Source organism: Silurus meridionalis, chromosome 8 (assembly GCF_014805685.1).
Source record: "Silurus meridionalis isolate SWU-2019-XX chromosome 8, ASM1480568v1, whole genome shotgun sequence".
NCBI classification, from domain to species: Eukaryota; Metazoa; Chordata; class Actinopteri; order Siluriformes; family Siluridae; genus Silurus; species Silurus meridionalis.
In genome coordinates, this window is record NC_060891.1 from 28,116,375 (window position 1) to 28,134,378 (window position 18,004).

General features: G+C 44.6%; 1 protein-coding gene across 2 annotated transcripts in view; it reads right to left on the reverse strand.

Annotated features, from left to right (window-relative positions):
- Nucleotides 1-426: 426 nt before the first annotated feature.
- clic4 (chloride intracellular channel 4) overlaps nt 427-18,004 on the reverse strand; it is a 30,419-nt gene continuing 12,841 nt past the window's right edge. For both annotated transcript variants that reach the window (XM_046856057.1, XM_046856058.1), the window contains exons 2-6: nt 13,750-13,859; nt 10,399-10,524; nt 7,061-7,167; nt 5,560-5,741; nt 427-1,767 (exon numbers count right to left, since the gene is read on the reverse strand). In XM_046856057.1, the coding sequence (XP_046712013.1) occupies nt 1,603-1,767; nt 5,560-5,741; nt 7,061-7,167; nt 10,399-10,524; nt 13,750-13,859 (690 nt within the window). In that variant the 3' untranslated portion in view covers nt 427-1,602. The remainder of the gene's footprint in view (nt 1,768-5,559; nt 5,742-7,060; nt 7,168-10,398; nt 10,525-13,749; nt 13,860-18,004) is intronic.

The window sequence follows — 18,004 nt, forward strand, 5'->3', positions numbered from 1 at the left end:
GGCGGTGCCTGGATCAGTCCTGACTGCCTGGATCAGTCCTGACTCCTCCCCCTCTCTCTAATAGGCGGTGCCTGGATCAGTCCTGACTGCCTGGATCAGTCCTGACCTCCCCTCTCTAATAGGTGGTGCCTGGATCAGTCCTGACTGCCTGGATCAGTCCTGACTCCTCCCCCTCTCTCTAATAGGTGGTGCCTGGATCAGTCCTGACTCCTCCCCTGTTTTTTCAGTTACAATCAAAACACTGATCAGTTTATATTGATCAGAATCCTGATTATCATAAGTATTGACACCCTTACATCTCTGGTTGTTTTGATGTGAAATAAGTCCTCAGACTTCAGTGGTGAACCTTCATCATCATCATCATCATCATCATCATCATCATCACTCACGGTTCCAACAAGGACAGAAAAAAATTGGAAAAGTAAATAAATGCAATTTTTGTACCTTTTTATTTTAATCTACTAAAAAAATCCAACAGGTGGAGAAACCTGAAGCTCAGAAACACTTCAATCCAACATTAGAAAAAGAATAAAGCTTTATGTTTTTCCTTCTGGATCACGGAACACAATCAGATCGTTTTTCCCTTCGAGTACAATCACTTGTGATTTGAGGTGCAACGTATAAAAGAAAGAAAAGAAAAATCGCTGTGAGGAGACGGTGAAGGCCGGAGAGGCGACGTATTCCAACACGTGCACCTGAGTAAGACCTTCATCAGCTACATTCAGACCATCAAATCATTACAAAAATCTTTTTTTAGATCCGTCATAAAAAATCCTGTTTTTTATTTTAAAGTAAAAAAAAAGGCAAATTTTTGGCACCTTGTCCTCACAGTCATTGTGTTTCTTTCTACATTTTTCTAATTTACATTTACGATTAAATGCACGATCAAACACACCTGATACGACTGAGACGACTGAGACGACTGAGACGATCCACTGAGCTGAAAAAACTAAACCAAAATAAAAAATAAAAAAAATCAGGCAGGTGGGTGGAGTTTTAATGAAGATTATAATCAATTAGGGGGGAAAAAAAAAAAGACAAAACGATTTAAAAGTCTACCTTCATGTCGGAGTCTAATATCTGGTCAGTGCTTGATGGGGAAAAAGAAAAACACTGGAGCTTCAAACACTGTTCAGATGCTGATTTCTTTCATAAACAAGAAAATAGAAGCTTTGAAGCAAACTAAGAAAAGCAGAACTCTAAAGGCTGGTGAATATATACTCTCCTTTACTGCTACAGGGAGAAGTGTGTGTGTGTGTGTGTGTGTGTGTGTGTGTGTGTGTGTGTGTGTGTGTGTGTTACTGTATATTACGCTGTACCAATACACACTCGTTAACTGGTTAACACTTCTCATATGATAGAAAAAAAAAACAACCAGAAGGTTAAATTGAATTGAACAGAAGTGAAAAGTAAGAAATGAAATAGATCCGTATCTATCAGGACTTCATGCACTGGGTTATTATTATCCTCTACAACTGAAAGTCTTTTTTCCTTTGTGTGAAAAATAAAGAAGTCCCAGTGTTGTGGGGTTTCAGTGGGAAAAAAAGAACGATAGATAGAAAATATCGGAAGAAAAAGGGAGTGTTTTGGTGGCGAAGGCGTTTATTTGACGAGCCTCTTGGCCACGTCGGCGTAAGCGATCTCGATCTCCTTGTCGCTGGGGCAGGTGTTGGTGAACTCATCGCGGGAGTACGCGTTGCTCAGGTACTTCCACACGGCTGTCAGGTCTTTAGGGATCTCAAAGCCTCTGTACTTTTTCACCACCACCTGCGAGGAGGACAGAGGGACAAACGTCTCAGTGAGGTAAATCTGTCACAGCCATAATGTTTAAGAGTTTAGGGGCCATGCTCAAGGGCCCGGCAGTGGCAGCACCGTTCAAGGCTCATAACTCAGCTGTATAACAGAGAGAAATGTAAAACCAGACTCTTTCTAATGTGGGTGGAACCAAATGTTCACTTTAAAGATGGCAAGTTTTCAGGATAAACCTTTTAACGCTTTAAAAAAAAAAAAAAAAAAAAAAAAAAAGGAGGTAAAAGTCACGTGAAAAAGTCATTGATTCCTTTTTATAAGTTGCATCATTCTGCCAGCAGGTGGTGCTGGTGTGCGTGTTTTTTTTTCCATCACTGAATCATTGTTTCATTCTCAGTACGTTCACTTAATAGATGCCATGACGTTTTAGCATTTCTGATTTATGAAATGGAAGTTCAGGCTCTGGATTACTGATCAGAAGGTTGCAAGTTCAAGCCCCGGTATCACAAAGCTGCCACTGTTGTGGCCGCTGAGCAAAGGCCCTTAACCCTCTGTGCTCCAGGGGTGCAGTATCAGGGCTGTGACCCTGTGCACTGACTCCAGCTTCCTAACATCACTGGGACACAAGTATACAATATCACAAGTATTACGCGACTTTACTCATGAAGGATTTGTTCAAAATTGCTGATTTGTTCCTTTAAAAAAAAAACAGACTTGTTCAAATATCAATAGTTTAAATGTAAAGTAAAAGAGATACTATATATAGTAAATTATCTGCACTTAACCTTCATTTTAAATATAAACCTATTTCTTCTTAATGCATAAACTGATCGTGACAATTTTACCTCTGTGCGAGGTACAGACACCTCTAGTGTTCAAACAGTGCAACTGCATTACATGCATAATTCGAATAATAAAGTGTGATGCGTCAAAACGCTCGTAATATTCAGACATTTATAAATCAATTATAAAGACATTTTACTGATTTCTTTGAGGAATGAAATGGCTAAACAAACCTATGGTTGAGTGGTGTGAGTGGTGTGAGTGGTGTAAGTGGTTTGAGTGGTGTGAGTGGTGTGAGTGGTGTAAGTGGTTTGAGTAGTGTGAGTGGTGTGAGTGGTGTGAGTGGTGAGTGGTGTGAGTAGTGTGAGTGGTGTGAGGTGTGAGTGGTGTAAGTGGTTTGAGTAGTGTGAGTGGTGTGAGTAGTGTGAGTGGTGTGAGTGGTTTGAGTGGTGTGAGTGGTGTGAGTGGTGTGAGTGGTGTGAGTGGTGTGAGTGGTTTAAATGGTGTGAGAGGTGTGAGTGGTGTGAGTGGTGTATTGGTGTGAGTGGTTTAAATGGTGTGAGTGGTTTAAATGGTGTAAGTGGTGTGAGTGGTTTGAGTGGGGTGAGTGGGGTAAGTGGTTTGAGTGGGGTGAGTGGGGTAAGTGGTTTGAGTGGTGTAAGTGGTTTGAGTGGTGTAGTGGTGTGAGTGGTGTAAGTGGTTTGAGTGGTGCAGTGGTGTGAGTGCTTTGAGTGGTGTGAGTGGTGTGAGTGGTGTAGTGGTGTGAGTGGTTTGAATGGTGTGAGTGGTTTAAATGGTGTAAGTGGTGTGAGTGGTTTGAGTGGTGTGAGTGGTGTGGTGGTGTGAGTGGGGTGAGTGGGGTGAGTGGTGTAAGTGGTTTGAGTGGTGTGAGTGGTGTGAGTGGTGTGAGTGGTGTGAGTGGTGTGAGTGGTGTGGTGGTGTGAGTGGTGTAAGTGGTTTGAGTAGTGTGAGTGGTGTGAGTGGTGTGAGTGGTGTGAGTGGTGTGAGTAGTGTGAGTGGTGTGAGCGGTGTGAGTGGTGTAAGTGGTTTGAGTAGTGTGAGTGGTGTGAGTGGTGTGAGTGGTGTGAGTGGTTTGAGTGGTGTGAGTGGTGTGAGTGGTGTGAGTGGTGTGAGTGGTGTGAGTGGTTTAAATGGTGTGAGAGGTGTGAGTGGTGTGAGTGGTGTATTGGTGTGAGTGGTTTAAATGGTGTGAGTGGTTTAAATGGTGTAAGTGGTGTGAGTGGTTTGAGTGGGGTGAGTGGGGTAAGTGGTTTGAGTGGGGTGAGTGGGGTAAGTGGTTTGAGTGGTGTAAGTGGTTTGAGTGGTGTAGTGGTGTGAGTGGTGTAAGTGGTTTGAGTGGTGCGAGTGGTGTGAGTGCTTTGAGTGGTGTGAGTGGTGTGAGTGGTGTAGTGGTGTGAGTGGTTTGAATGGTGTGAGTGGTTTAAATGGTGTAAGTGGTGTGAGTGGTTTGAGTGGTGTGAGTGGTGTGAGCGGTTTGAGTGGGGTGAGTGGGGTGAGTGGTGTAAGTGGTTTGAGTGGTGTGAGTGGTGTGAGTGGTGTGAGTGGTGTGAGTGGTGTGAGTGGTGTGAGTGGTGTAGGGGTGTGAGGGGTGTGAGGGGTGTGAGGGGTGTGAGGGGTGAGAGTGGTGAGAGTGGTGAGTGGTGAGAGTGGGGTGAGTGGGGTGAGTGGGGTGAGTGGTTTGAGTGGGGTGAGTGGTTTGAGTGGGGTGAGTGGTTTGAGTGGTGTGAGTAGTTTGAGTGGTGTGAGTGGTGTGAGTGGTTTGAGTGGTGGTGTGAGTGGTGTGAGTGGTGTGAGTGGTTTGAGTGGGGTGAGTGGTGTGAGTGGTGTGAGTGGTGAGAGTGGTGTGAGTGGTGTGAGTGGTTTGAGTAGTGTGAGTGGTTTGAGTGGTGTGAGTGGTGTGAGTGGTTTGAGTGGTGTGAGTGGTGAGAGTGGTGAGAGTGGTGAGAGTGGTGAGTGGTGTGAGTGGTGTGAGTGGTGTGAGTGGTGAGAGTGGTGTGAGTGGTGTGGTGGTGTGAGTGGTGTGAGTGGTGTGAGTGGTGTGAGTGGTGAGAGTGGTGAGAGTGGTGAGAGTGGTGTGAGTGGTGTGAGTGGTGAGTGGTTTGAGTGGTTTGAGTGGGGTGAGTGGTGAGTGGTGAGTGGTTTGAGTGGGGTGAGTGGTTTGAGTGGTTTGAGTGGTGTGAGTGGTGAGAGTGGTGAGAGTGGTGAGAGTGGTGTGAGTGGTGTGGTGGTGTGAGTGGTGAGAGTGGTGTGAGTGGTGTGAGTGGTGAGAGTGGTGTGAGTGGTGTGAGTGGTGAGTGGTGAGAGTGGTGAGTGGTGAGTGGTGAGAGTGGTGTGAGTGGTGTGAGTGGTTTGAGTGGTTTGAGTGGGGTGAGTGGTGTGAGTGGTGTGAGTGGTTTGAGTGGGGTGAGTGGTTTGAGTGGTTTGAGTGGTGAGTGGTGAGTGGTGAGAGTGGTGAGAGTGGTGTGAGTGGTGTGAGTGGTGTGAGTGGTTTGAGTAGTGAGTGGTGTGAGTGGTGTGAGTAGTGTGAGTGGTTTGAGTGGGGTGAGTGGGGTGAGTGGGGTGAGTGGTGTGAGTGGTGTGAGTGGTGTGAGTGGTTTGAGTGGTGTGAGTGGGGTGAGTGGTTTGAGTAGTGTGAGTGGTTTGAGTGGTGTGAGTGTGAGTGGTTTAAGTGGTTTGATATCATATATAATATATGAGTCAATGAAACCAGATTATTTATGAAACATAAACGTCTGTAAGGTAAAACCTTTTGAGATAAAATAGCTCCCTATGTTTGTACTGTATAAATATAGTTTTAAAAAGAGGAAAATTCAAAACCATTTCTATAAACTTGAATATATAATTTTTGTTTTTAAGATAATTACCAAATATATATTTTTATATTAAATGTATTCAAATTTGACACTGTCTTCCTGTTGATCCGTGTGTGTGTGTGTGTGTGTGTGTGTGTGTGTGTGTGTGTGTGTGTGTGTGTGTGTGTGGTTTTGTCGTTGTGCTCCAGGTCACCTTGACGATGTGCAGTTTGGGCAGCAGGTTGCAGTCGGCCAGCGTCATCTCATCTCCATCCAGGAATTTGCGGCTGGACACTTGGACGTCCTCCATGCTGTTGTGGTCGATCTCATCAGGCAGCGGAGAACGCAGATACTCATCCAACTTCTGCAGTGTCTTCAGCAGACCTCGCTCCAGAGCTGCAACACACACACACACACACAGAATGTTAATTACATCACTATGATTATAAAAACTTTGAAACCAATGTTTTTGCAGAACATGAACACTGAGGCTGGAGGTCCATCATGTGAATAATCTCAGCGTGATCTATTATTCTATTAAATTCTTACAATTATAAAGAACAATCTTATTCATTCTTTATTAATGCAACCGCATTAAAAAACAAAAACAAATAAAAGATCATTTGTTCAAAAGAGGTGATAAAACTTGACAAAGCACCGACACTGGAGACTCCTGACTTCACTACATCTATAATGACACACGTCACATAGTATGTGAGCTGTTACTAAAGCAACAAAGTGCCTTCTGTTCACTCAGAATCAAAAACCCGTGTGGATTAGGTGTGAATGCCTTTTAAATAAACGCGTCACGCGTAAATAAAGATTTGAACATTTGATCAAGAACAAAGAACTCACGATCAGCACTTCTGCACTTTCCCTAAACTGCCACATGAGGGCGCCAGAGTACAACAAAATAACCAAATTAAAAAAAACCATCAGATCTCATAAAATAAACAAATTTATTACAAAAATAGTGTGAATATGATAAATAGATAAATAAATAAATAAATAAATAAATAAATAAATAAATAATCAGGTCTCTGTATATTAACATTTAAACTTTTTTTTTGACATTTAATAAAAATATTAAACATTTTTAATAAAATTATATTAAGCTATATTAATTATAATAAATATAATTATATTTAAATCAATTCAATATCTATATAAACAATTTATTACAAATATAGTGTACAAAATGTAATATTATATATACACTATAAATTACAAAATTTTTAGTACACACACACACACACACACACACACACACACACACACACACACACACACACACACACACACACACATACACACACACAGGTAATATGTACATGACAGATATGTGACCTTGAACTTTGCTTTTTTGAGATTAAAGGTAAAAAAAACGTTAAAGGAGAAGCAGAGTGATGAATCCCCTGCAGCTGTGCGTGCATGCGTGTGTGCGTGTGTGTGTGATATGTAAATTATGGATAAGAGAGCTGGAGGCAGTGTCTATCGGTAAATGACTGTGTGTGTGTGTGTGTGTGTGTGTGTGTGTGTGTGTGTGTGTGTGTGTGTCGCACGCTTGTCAACGAGGATGTGCTTGATTTACATCACACTTTCACGAATGTATTGTGTTTGTTCATTATCACTCGAGACACACACAGGCCGGTTTGTGTGTGCGTGTGTGTGTGCGTGTGTGCGTGTGTGTGCGTGTGTGTAAAACTCTCTCTCACCCTCGTTGGCGTCGGGTTTGGAGTTCTTGATGTAAGCGGAGAACTTGGCGAAGATGTCCATGCCTGCTGTGTTGGACTCGGGATGACGAGCGCTGAGCTTCGAGTACCTGAGAGCAAAAACATGAACATGAACACACACTCACACACACACACACACTCACACAATCTTACACACCACCTCTCTTACACACACACACACACACACACACACACACACTCACACAATCTTACACACCACCTCTCTCTTACACACACACACACACACACACACACACACACACACTCACACAATCTTACACCACCTCTCTTACACACACACACACACACACACACACACCACCTCACACACACACACACACACACACACACACACACACCTCACACACACCTCACACACACACACCATCTTACACTCACACCACCTCACACACACACACACACACACTTACACACTCACACACCTCACACACACACACACCACCTCACACACACACAATCTTACACTTGCACACCACCTCACACACACACACACACACACACACACACACACACACACACACACACACACACTCACACACACACACAATCTTACACTCACACCACCTCACACACACACAATCTTACACACTCACACACCACACACACACACACACACACACACACACACACACACACACACACAATCTTACACACACACTACCTCACACACACACACAATCTTACACACTGCACACCACCACACACACACACACACACACACACACACTCTTACACACTCACACACACACACACACTTACACACACACCACCTCACACACACACACACACACACACACAATCTTACACTCACACACACACACCACCTCACACACACTCACACACTCACACACTTACACACACACCACCACACACACACACACACTTACACACTCACACACTCACACCACACACACACACACACACACACACACACACACACACACACACAATCTTACACACTCACACCACCTCACACACACACACCACCACACACACACCACCTCACACACACACAATCTTACACTCACACCACCTCACACACACACACAATCTTACACTCACACAATCTTACACACAATCTTACACACTCACACAATCTTACACTCACACACACATCTTACACACTGCACACCACCTCACACACACAATCTACACTCACACACCACACACACACACACACACACACACACACAATCTTACACTCACACAATCTTACACTCACACACCTCACACACACACACAATCTTACACACTGCACACCACCACACACACAATCTTACACACTCACACAATCTTACACACACACCACCGCTCACACACACACCACACACACACACCACCGCTCACACACACACACACACACACACACACACACACACACACACAATTTTACACTCACACACCACACACTCACACACACACAATCTTACACACTCACACCACCTCACACACACACACAATCTACACTCACACACCACCTCACACACACACACACACACACACACACAACACACACACACACACACACACACACACACACACACACACACACACACACACACACACACACACACACTCACACAATCTTACACTCACACACCACCTCACACACACACACACACACTTACACACACACAATCTCACACACACACACAATTTTACACACTCGCACACAACCTCACACACACACACACACACACACACACACACAATCTCACACTCACACATGCAATCACACAACCTTACACAGTTGCACACCACCTCACACACACACCACCACACACATGCAAACACACACTTGCGCAAACACACACACACACACACAACCTTACACACTTGCACACCACCTCACACACACACACACACACAATTTTACACTCACACACCACCTCACACACTTACACACTCACACCACCTCACACACACACACCACACACACACTCACACCACTCACACACACACTCACACACACCACACACTCACACACACCACACACACACACACACACACACACACACACACACACACACACACACACACACACACACACTCACACACTCACACACACACACACCACCTCACACACACACACACACAATCTTACACACCACCTCACACACACACACAATTTTACACACTGCACACAACCTCACACACACACACACACACACACACACACACACACACACAATCTCACACTCACACACATGCAATCACACAACCTTACACAGTTGCACACCACCACACACACCACCACACACATGCGCAAACACACACTTGCGCAAACACACACACACACAACCTTACACACTTGCACACCACCTCACACACACACATCACACACACACAACCACACACTCACACTCTCTCGCAAACACACACTTAACCTCACACAACCACACACTCACACAACCACACACTCACACAATCTTAAACACTCACACACACAGACATTCACAACCTCACATACACACACTCTCTCTCTCTCACACACACACACACACACACACACACACACACACACACACACAACCTCACATACACACTCTTACAGAACCTCACACACTTACTCTTACACATCTCACACAAACACACACACAACCTCACACATTCTCTCACACACAACCACACACACTCACTTGGGTGGGCTGAGCACATCCTCCAGGAACTCCTCGATCTTGTTTACATCAGTTTTACTGCCGTTGAACGTGATGAAGGGAGGGTGTGTTCAGGAGCTAGGTTTTGTAGATCTGCTGGTTTCCTGACCACACACACACACACACACACACACACACACACACACACACACACACACACACACACACACAACCACACACTCACACACACACACACACACACACACACTCACACACATGTAATCACACAACCTTACACAGTTGCACACCACCTCACACACACACACACACACACATGCGCAAACACACACTTGCGCAAACACACACACACACAACCTTACACACTTGCACACCACCTCACACACACACACAATCATACACACACACAACCACACACTCACACTCTCGCAAACACACACTTAACCTCACACAACCACACACTCACACAACCACACTCACACAATCTTAAACACTCACACACACAGACATTCACAACCTCACATACACACTCTCTCTCTCTCACACACACACACACACACACACACACACACACACACACACCTCACACACACACACTCTTACAGAACCTCACACACTTACTCTTACACATCTCACACAAACACACACAACCTCACATTCTCTCACACACAACCACACACTCACTTGGGTGGGCTGAGCACATCCTCCAGGAACTCCTCGATCTTGTTTACATCAGTTTTTACTTCGCCGTTGAACGTGATGAAGGGAGGGTGTGTTCCAGGAGCTAGGTTTTGTAGATCTGCTGGTTTCCTGACCACACACACACACACACACACACACACACACACACACACACACACACACACACACAAAAAACATAATCCTCCGTTACAGCTTATATCTATAAATCAGTCATGTGCTGCTTAATTGATTAAAAACTCTGTTTGATCAAAAACATCATCTCATGACGCGACACATTTGTTACATCAGACTACACAAAGCTTCATCTCTGTTGTGCTTAAAACAAAATTGCTGATGTATAGAGACTTTTTTGCGCTTGAGTTAGAGACAGCAGTTTTCCTTTAAAAGTGTGTGTGTGTGTGTGTGTGTGTGTGTGTGTGTGTGTTGGTGTTCCATTAGCAGGTCAGGAGGCATCCGGTGAACAACAATAACCAGCGGCCCAGTAGTTTCCAGAAACTAACTGCTGCAACACAAAGGGATGTCGTTCATTCATTCATGTGTGTGTGTGTGTTTTCCAGGTGTGTCTGTGCAGTGGGCCGGCTTAATTGCTGCATATAATGAAACTTGGATGACAGAGGAGTTTGCGGACCTGCAGCATAAAATACAACAAACAATAAATAATAAAGCCACACACACACACGCACACAAACACGCACACACACGCACGCACACCTAGTCGTCCAGGTGAATGTAGAGCGGATTATGGAGTGTAGGATGTTTGATGTTTGTGTATTTCTTGCTAACTCGAGTCAGTGTGTTCAGAACGAAACAAACATCAGAGCAAATGCAAATGAAAAACTTGCCTCAGGGGAAATGAGCAAAATATGCAAATGCAAAAAAAAACAAAAACAAGAAGAAGGATTCGGTCGTGCAGCAGCACCGAAGAGATGCCCCTCTGCTGTTAGCTCCGCCCCCTGTCTGTGACCACTCCCTAAACCTTGTGCCTGATCTCAGGATCTTTTCCTACACGACCTTCTATACAAATCCACACAAGCAGCCATGAGCATTAAGAAGCTCCGCCCCTTTCGCAGAAGTGATTGATGTGTCGAGGTCGTGTTTAAATACACTTTTTCACTTCATCAATTATAATCATTGGCTTTATTTTGCAAATTACAATAATTTTTGTTTTATAAATATTTTACAAAAAAAAATGCTTTGCTTTTTATAGTAAAATAATTTACTTTTTTATGAAATTATTTCACTTTTTAATACAAATGTATGAAAAATTTATTGTTTACCAATTAATTGTTTTAAACATTTATTAAAAAATAAATAAAATAAATAAAAATAAATAACGGTTTGGCAGGGGCCGAGTGTCTGTGGCCCCCCTTATAAACATAGTGCAATGTGTGTGTGTGTGTGTGTGTGTGTGTGTGTGTGTGTGTGTGTGTGTGTGTGTGAGTGTGTGTGCGAGTGTGTGTGTGTGCACACAAGAACACATTCTTTATCATTATTTAGTGTTTTGATAAGAGAGTTTCTGCTGGAGCCGGCCGTCTGGATCATTGCTTCTGCTGAAACACTCTCCTGGGAACAACAACAGGAAGTGACTTCACATCTCTGGCATGAGCGAAGGAAGTTCTGGTGGCAGAACATGGTGTGTGTGTGTGTGTGTGTGTGTGTGTGTGTGAGAGACATGGTCTGAGATGGAGCTGCTGTGTGAACTGGTTCTGCATAGAGACGTTAGTGTTCAGCCGAGGAGAAATAAAACACACACAATGCTTCTTCTGTGTGCTGAAGGCTGGATCAGGATCATATGTGAAAAACAGGGAGAGAGAAAGAGTGAAAGGGAGAGAGAGAAGGAGAGAGAGATGTTTTATGATGTTGGAACAGGGCGTGTCCGAATACTAGTTTCTGACTGGTCAGAGTTCATCAGCTCCAAGTTCATGTGCCAAATCAAATATGCAGATCACGAATCAGAACTTCATACCACCACAGGTATCATTAACAACAGGGTACTGGTGTAAACTGTGCTGCTGTTGGCTGAAGGAGGAGAAGGAGAGGAGGAAGACATCTACAGAGACAGCAGGAAAAGGAGAAGTGGAGGAGAGTGGAGTTTCGGGTTGGTACTTTAAATGCTGGTACTATGACGGGTAAAGGGAGGGAGGGAGCTGATATGATGGAGAGGAGAAAGGTAGAAATGTTGTGTGTTCAGGAGAACAAGTGGAAAGGGAGTAAGAGCAGGATCATTGGAGGTGTTTAAACTGTTCTATCATGGTGTGGATGGAAAGAGAAATGGTGTAGGGGGGATTCTGAAAGAAGAGTACAGTAAGAGTGTAGTGGAGGTGAAGAGAGTTTCTGATAGGGTGATGAAGGTGAAGCTGGAAGTTGAAGGGGTGATGATAAATGTCATCAGTGCTTCTACTCCACAAGTGGGAGTTGGTGTGTCAGAGAAGTATGTGAGGGTGGTGCAGGACATGTATGAGGGCAGTGTGACAGCAGTGAAGTGTGCAGTAGAAACGACAGACTGGTTCAAGGTGAAGGTTGGACTGCATCAAGGATCTGCTCTGAGCCCTTTCCTGTTTGTAGTGGTGATGGACAGGTTGAGGGATGAGGTCAGACAGGAGTCGCTGTGGACTATGATGTTTGTGGATGATATTGTGATTTGTGGTGAGAGTAGGGAGCAGGTTGAGAAGAGCCTGGAGAGGTGGAGGTACATGCTGGAGAGAAGGGGAATGAAAGTGAGTAGGAGTAAGACAGAGTACATGTGTGTGAATGAGAGGGAGGGCAGTGGAGGGGTGCGGTTGCAGGGAGAAGAGGTGGAGAAGGTAGAGGAGTTCAGGTACCTGGGGTCAACAGTGTAAAGTAATGGAGAGTGTGTTAGAGAAGTGAAGAAAAGAGTGAGAGCAGGGTGGAGTGGGTGGAGAAGAGTGATAGCAGGAGTGATTTGTGATAGAAGAGTATCTGTGAGAGTGAAAGGGAAAGTTTATAGGACTGTGGTGAGACCTGAGATGTTGTATGGATTAGAGACAGTGGCATTGAGTAAAAGACAGGAGGTGGAGCTGGAGGTAGCAGAGCTGAAGATGTTGAGATGTTCGTTGGGAGTGACGACGATGGACAGGATTAGAAATGAGTTTATTAGAGGGACAGCACATGTAGGACGTTTTGGAGACAAGGTGAGGGAGGTGAGACTGAGATGGTTTGGACATGTGCAGAGGAGGGACATGGGGTATATCATTATATATACATATTTATTAGTTAAAGTTTAATTTGATTGATTAAGAGAAATAAAACAGTGATTGTTTTCCCATAACAGCTTGACTCTGTCCTTGCAGGTGAGCGGAGGATTGAGCGTACCTTTTCAGGTCGACAGTGGTGACGTTAAACACCACACCCTTCAGCCACAGGATCATGAAGAGACGCTGCGAGAAGGGACAGTTCCCTATGCTCTCTCCATCACTGCCTGCCTGCAACACACACACACACACACTTAATCCACTTTTCGTATACTCTTTAAAAATACAAAAATAAAGTTGACCAAGTTTTAATAGAAAAATCCAGATATCAAATAACACCATCATACACTCTGGAAATAACCCTGTCACATCTACACACACACACACACACACACACACACACACACACACACACACACACTCCTAATTAATATTTCTGACAAAAAAGTAATTTCTTAAAAAAGATTATGGTGAAAATATTTCTAAACAAAAAAAAAAAAAAACGCACATTTGATTTGACGTGAAGCTGATATGTAAAACGTAACCACTTCCACGTGTCTCAGTTTGAGACGATGATCGGAAATTCGTCGAAAGATTCCCTATAAGTCTGAGAATTCGTCAACAGAATTAGCAGAAATGGCTGATAGAACACCAATAGAATAAAACAGTTTCCTTTGATCTTTTTTAAATCTCGTTCTTTTCAAAGATAAAAATATATTTCTCTGTTTGATCATCAAAAGTAAACCCTTTTCTTTGATCACATGTTGTATCTCCCAGCTTGAGGTTTCTGACATGCGGTGTGCTCCCACTTCCCAGTACAACCAAGTACCATGCACACACACACACACACACACACACACACACACACACACACACACACACACACACACACACTTACACTCACACACACTGTATATTAAGTTTGTACAATGTGAGGAATGTGAGGACTGCAGGATCTAGATAGAGGCATGATGAAGTAATAAGACAGAGGACGCGCACACACACACACACTCACACACACACAAACCCATTAGACATTTCAGACATCCTGGTACATTAATATTACTGAGAGAAAATAAAGAGGGCGAGGTTTACTGAATGTGTGTGTGTTTGTGTGTGTGTGTGTGAGTACTTGGGAACAGTAAGTGCTTGGAGAAAACCATGAAGTTAAAACAAGATATTACCTCTCTCTCTCTCTCTCTCTCTCTCTCTCTGTGTATATATATATATATATATATATATATGTGTGTGTGTGTGTGTGTGTGTGTGTGTGTGTGTGTGTGTGTGTGTGTGTTAGTAAATATGATTTTGGGTCGCTCTCCTTTTCCAGAAATGTGATTGGCCTTTTTGGATGTTTAGGAGAAGCAGATATCAGCCCTAATTATGGCCTGCATGTGTTATTAGTGGTGTGTTAGTGTGTGTTGATGTGTGTGTGTGTAATGTGTGTTGGTATGGTAGTGTGAGTTGGTGGTGTGTTGATGTGTGTAGGTGTGTGTGTGTGTGTGTGTGTGTGTGTGCAAGTGTGTGTGTGTGTATTGCTGGTGTGTGATGTGATGTGTAGTGTGTGTTGGTGGTGTGTGTTGGTGTTGGTTGTGATGTGTGTGTGTGTAGTGTGTTGGTGCGTGTGTGTGTGTTGGTGTTGGGTGTGATGTGTGTGTGTGTTGCTGCGTGGTGTGTGTGATGTGTTGATGGTGGGGTGATGTGTGGTGTGTGTTGGTGCGTGTGTGTGTGTTGGTGGTAGGTGTGATGTGTGTGTTGGTGGTTTGTTGGTGTGTGGGTGTGATGTCTGTGGTGTGTGTAGTGTGTTGGTGTTGGGTGTGATGTGCGTGTTGGTGGTGTGTGTTGGTACACGGTTTGTTGGAGGTGTGTATTGGTGGTAGGTGTGATGTGTGTGTGTGTGTGTTGATGTTGTGTATTGGTGGTAGGTGTGATGTGTGTGTGTTGGTGATGTGTGTGGATACACGGTTTGTTGGTGGTGTGTTGGTGCTAGGTGATGTGTGTGTGTTGGTATTGTGTGTGTTGGTACACGGTGTGTTGGTGCGTGGTGTGTGTGTGTTGATAGTGTGTGTTGGTGATGTGTGTGTTGTTACACGCTTTGTTGGTGGTGTGTGTTGGTGCGTGGTGTGTGTGTGTTGACGGTGTGTGTTGGTGCTAGGTGTGATGTGTGTGTTGGTGGTGTGTGTGTTGGTGCGTGGTGTGTGTGTTGATGGTGTGTGTGGTGGTGTGTGTTGGTGGTGTGTGTGTTGGTACACGGTTTGTTGGTGGTGTGTGTTTGTGTGTGTGTGTGTGTGTTTATGGTGTGTGTTGGTGCTAGGTGTGATATGTGTGTGTGTTGGTGGTGTGTGTGTTGGTACACGGTGTGTTGGTGCGTGGTGTGTGTGTGTGTTGATGGTGTGTGTTGGTGGTAGGTGTGATGTGTTTGTGTTGGTGATGTGTGTGTTGGTACACGGTTTGTTGGTGGTGTGTGTTGGTGCTTGGTGTGTGTGTGTTGATGGTGTGAGTTGGTGGTAGGTGTGATGTGTGTGCGTTGGTGATGTGTGTGTTGGTACACGGTTTGTTGGTGGTGTGTGTTGATGGTGTGTGTTGGTGCTAGGTGTGATGTGTGTGTTGGTGGTGTGTGTGTTGGTACACGGTGTGTTGGTGCGTGTGTGTGTGTGTTGATGGTGTGTGTTGGTGGTAGGTGTGATGTGTGTGTGTTGGTGATGTGTGTGTTGGTACGGTTTGTTGGTGGTGTGTGTTGGTGCTTGGTGTGTGTGTGTTGATGGTGTGAGTTGGTGGTAGGTGTGATGTGTGTGCGTTGGTGATGTGTGTGTTGGTACACGGTTTGTTGGTGGTGTGTGTTGGTGGTGTGTGTTTATGGTGTGTTGGTGCTAGGTGTGATGTGTGTGTGTTGGTGTGTGTGTGTTGGTACACGGTGTGTTGGTGCGTGGTGTGTGTGTGTTGATGGTGTGTTGGTGGTAGGTGTGATGTGTGTGTTGGTGATGTGTGTGTTGGTACACGGTTTGTTGGTGGTGTGTGTTGGTGCTTGTGTGTGTGTTGATGGTGTGAGTTGGTGGTAGGTGTGATGTGTGTGCGTTGGTGATGTGTGTGTTGGTACACGGTTTGTTGGTGGTGTGTGTTGATGCGTGGTGTGTGTTGATGGTGTGTGTTGGTGGTAGGTGTGATGTGTGTGTGTGTGTGTTGGTGGTGTGTGTTGGTACATGTTCTGTACGAGGAAGGTGTAGTTTTGGCTCAATAACCTGAATGTGTGTTTAGGTCCCTGAGAGCTGGAGCTTTTTGGAAGAAGATTTTGGTTTTGTTGTGGCAGGAGTGATTTGTGATAAAAGAGTATCTGTGAGAGTGTTAGAGAAGTGAAGAAAAGAGTGCAGGCAGGGTGGAGTGGGTGGAGAAGAGTGATAGCAGGAGTGATTTGTGATAGAAGAGTATCTGTGAGAGTGAAAGGGAAAGTTTATAGGACTGTGGTGAGACCTGAGATGAATTAGAGACAGTGGCATTGAGTAAAAGACAGGAGGTGGAGCTGGAGGTAGCAGAGCTGAAGATGTTGAGATGTTTGTTGGGAGTGATGACGATGGACAGGATTAGAAATTAGTTTATTAGAGGGACAGCGCATGTAGGACGTTTTGGAGACAAGGTGAGGGGGGTGAGATTGAGGTGGTTTGGACATGTGCAGAGGAGGGACATGGGGTATATCAGTAGGAGAATGCTGAGGATGGAGACACCAGGAAGGAGGAAAAGAGGAAGACCAAGGAGGAGGTTTATGGATGTGGTGAGGGAAGACATTCAGGTAGTTGGTGTGAAAGAGGCAGATGTAGAGGACAGGGGGTATGGAGACGGATGATCCGCTGTGGCGCCCCCTAATGGAAGAAGCCGAAAGAATAAAATGATTTTGGTTTTGTTGAGGTTGAATGTCAGGGTCCAGGACTACATCACTGCTGCAGCAGGTCCAGGTTCTGCTGTAGACCCTGAGAACTGGGGGACAGCAGGACCAGGTTATCTGCATACAGCAAGAGTTTAATCTCTCAGTGGTGTAGAGTGAGACCAGGTGCTGAAAACACGCTAACATAAAGGCCATGTCTCTCTCTCTCTCTCTCTCTCTCTCTCTCTCTCTCTCTCTCTCTCTCTCTCTCACTCACTCTCTTTCTCTCTCTCTCTGTCCTTCTTTCTCTCTTTCTCTCTCTCTCTCCCCCCCACCCCTGAAAAAACAGGATTGAGAAAACATTCCATACACATCCTTCTGATGATTTTGTTTTAGTTAAATCCAAGCATTTCCTGTGTGAGAGAGAATGAGAGAAAAGAGAGAGAAAAGGAGAGAGAGAGAGGGGAGAGAGAGAGAGAGAGAAAGAAGGACAGAGAGAGAGAGAGAGAGAGAGAGAGAG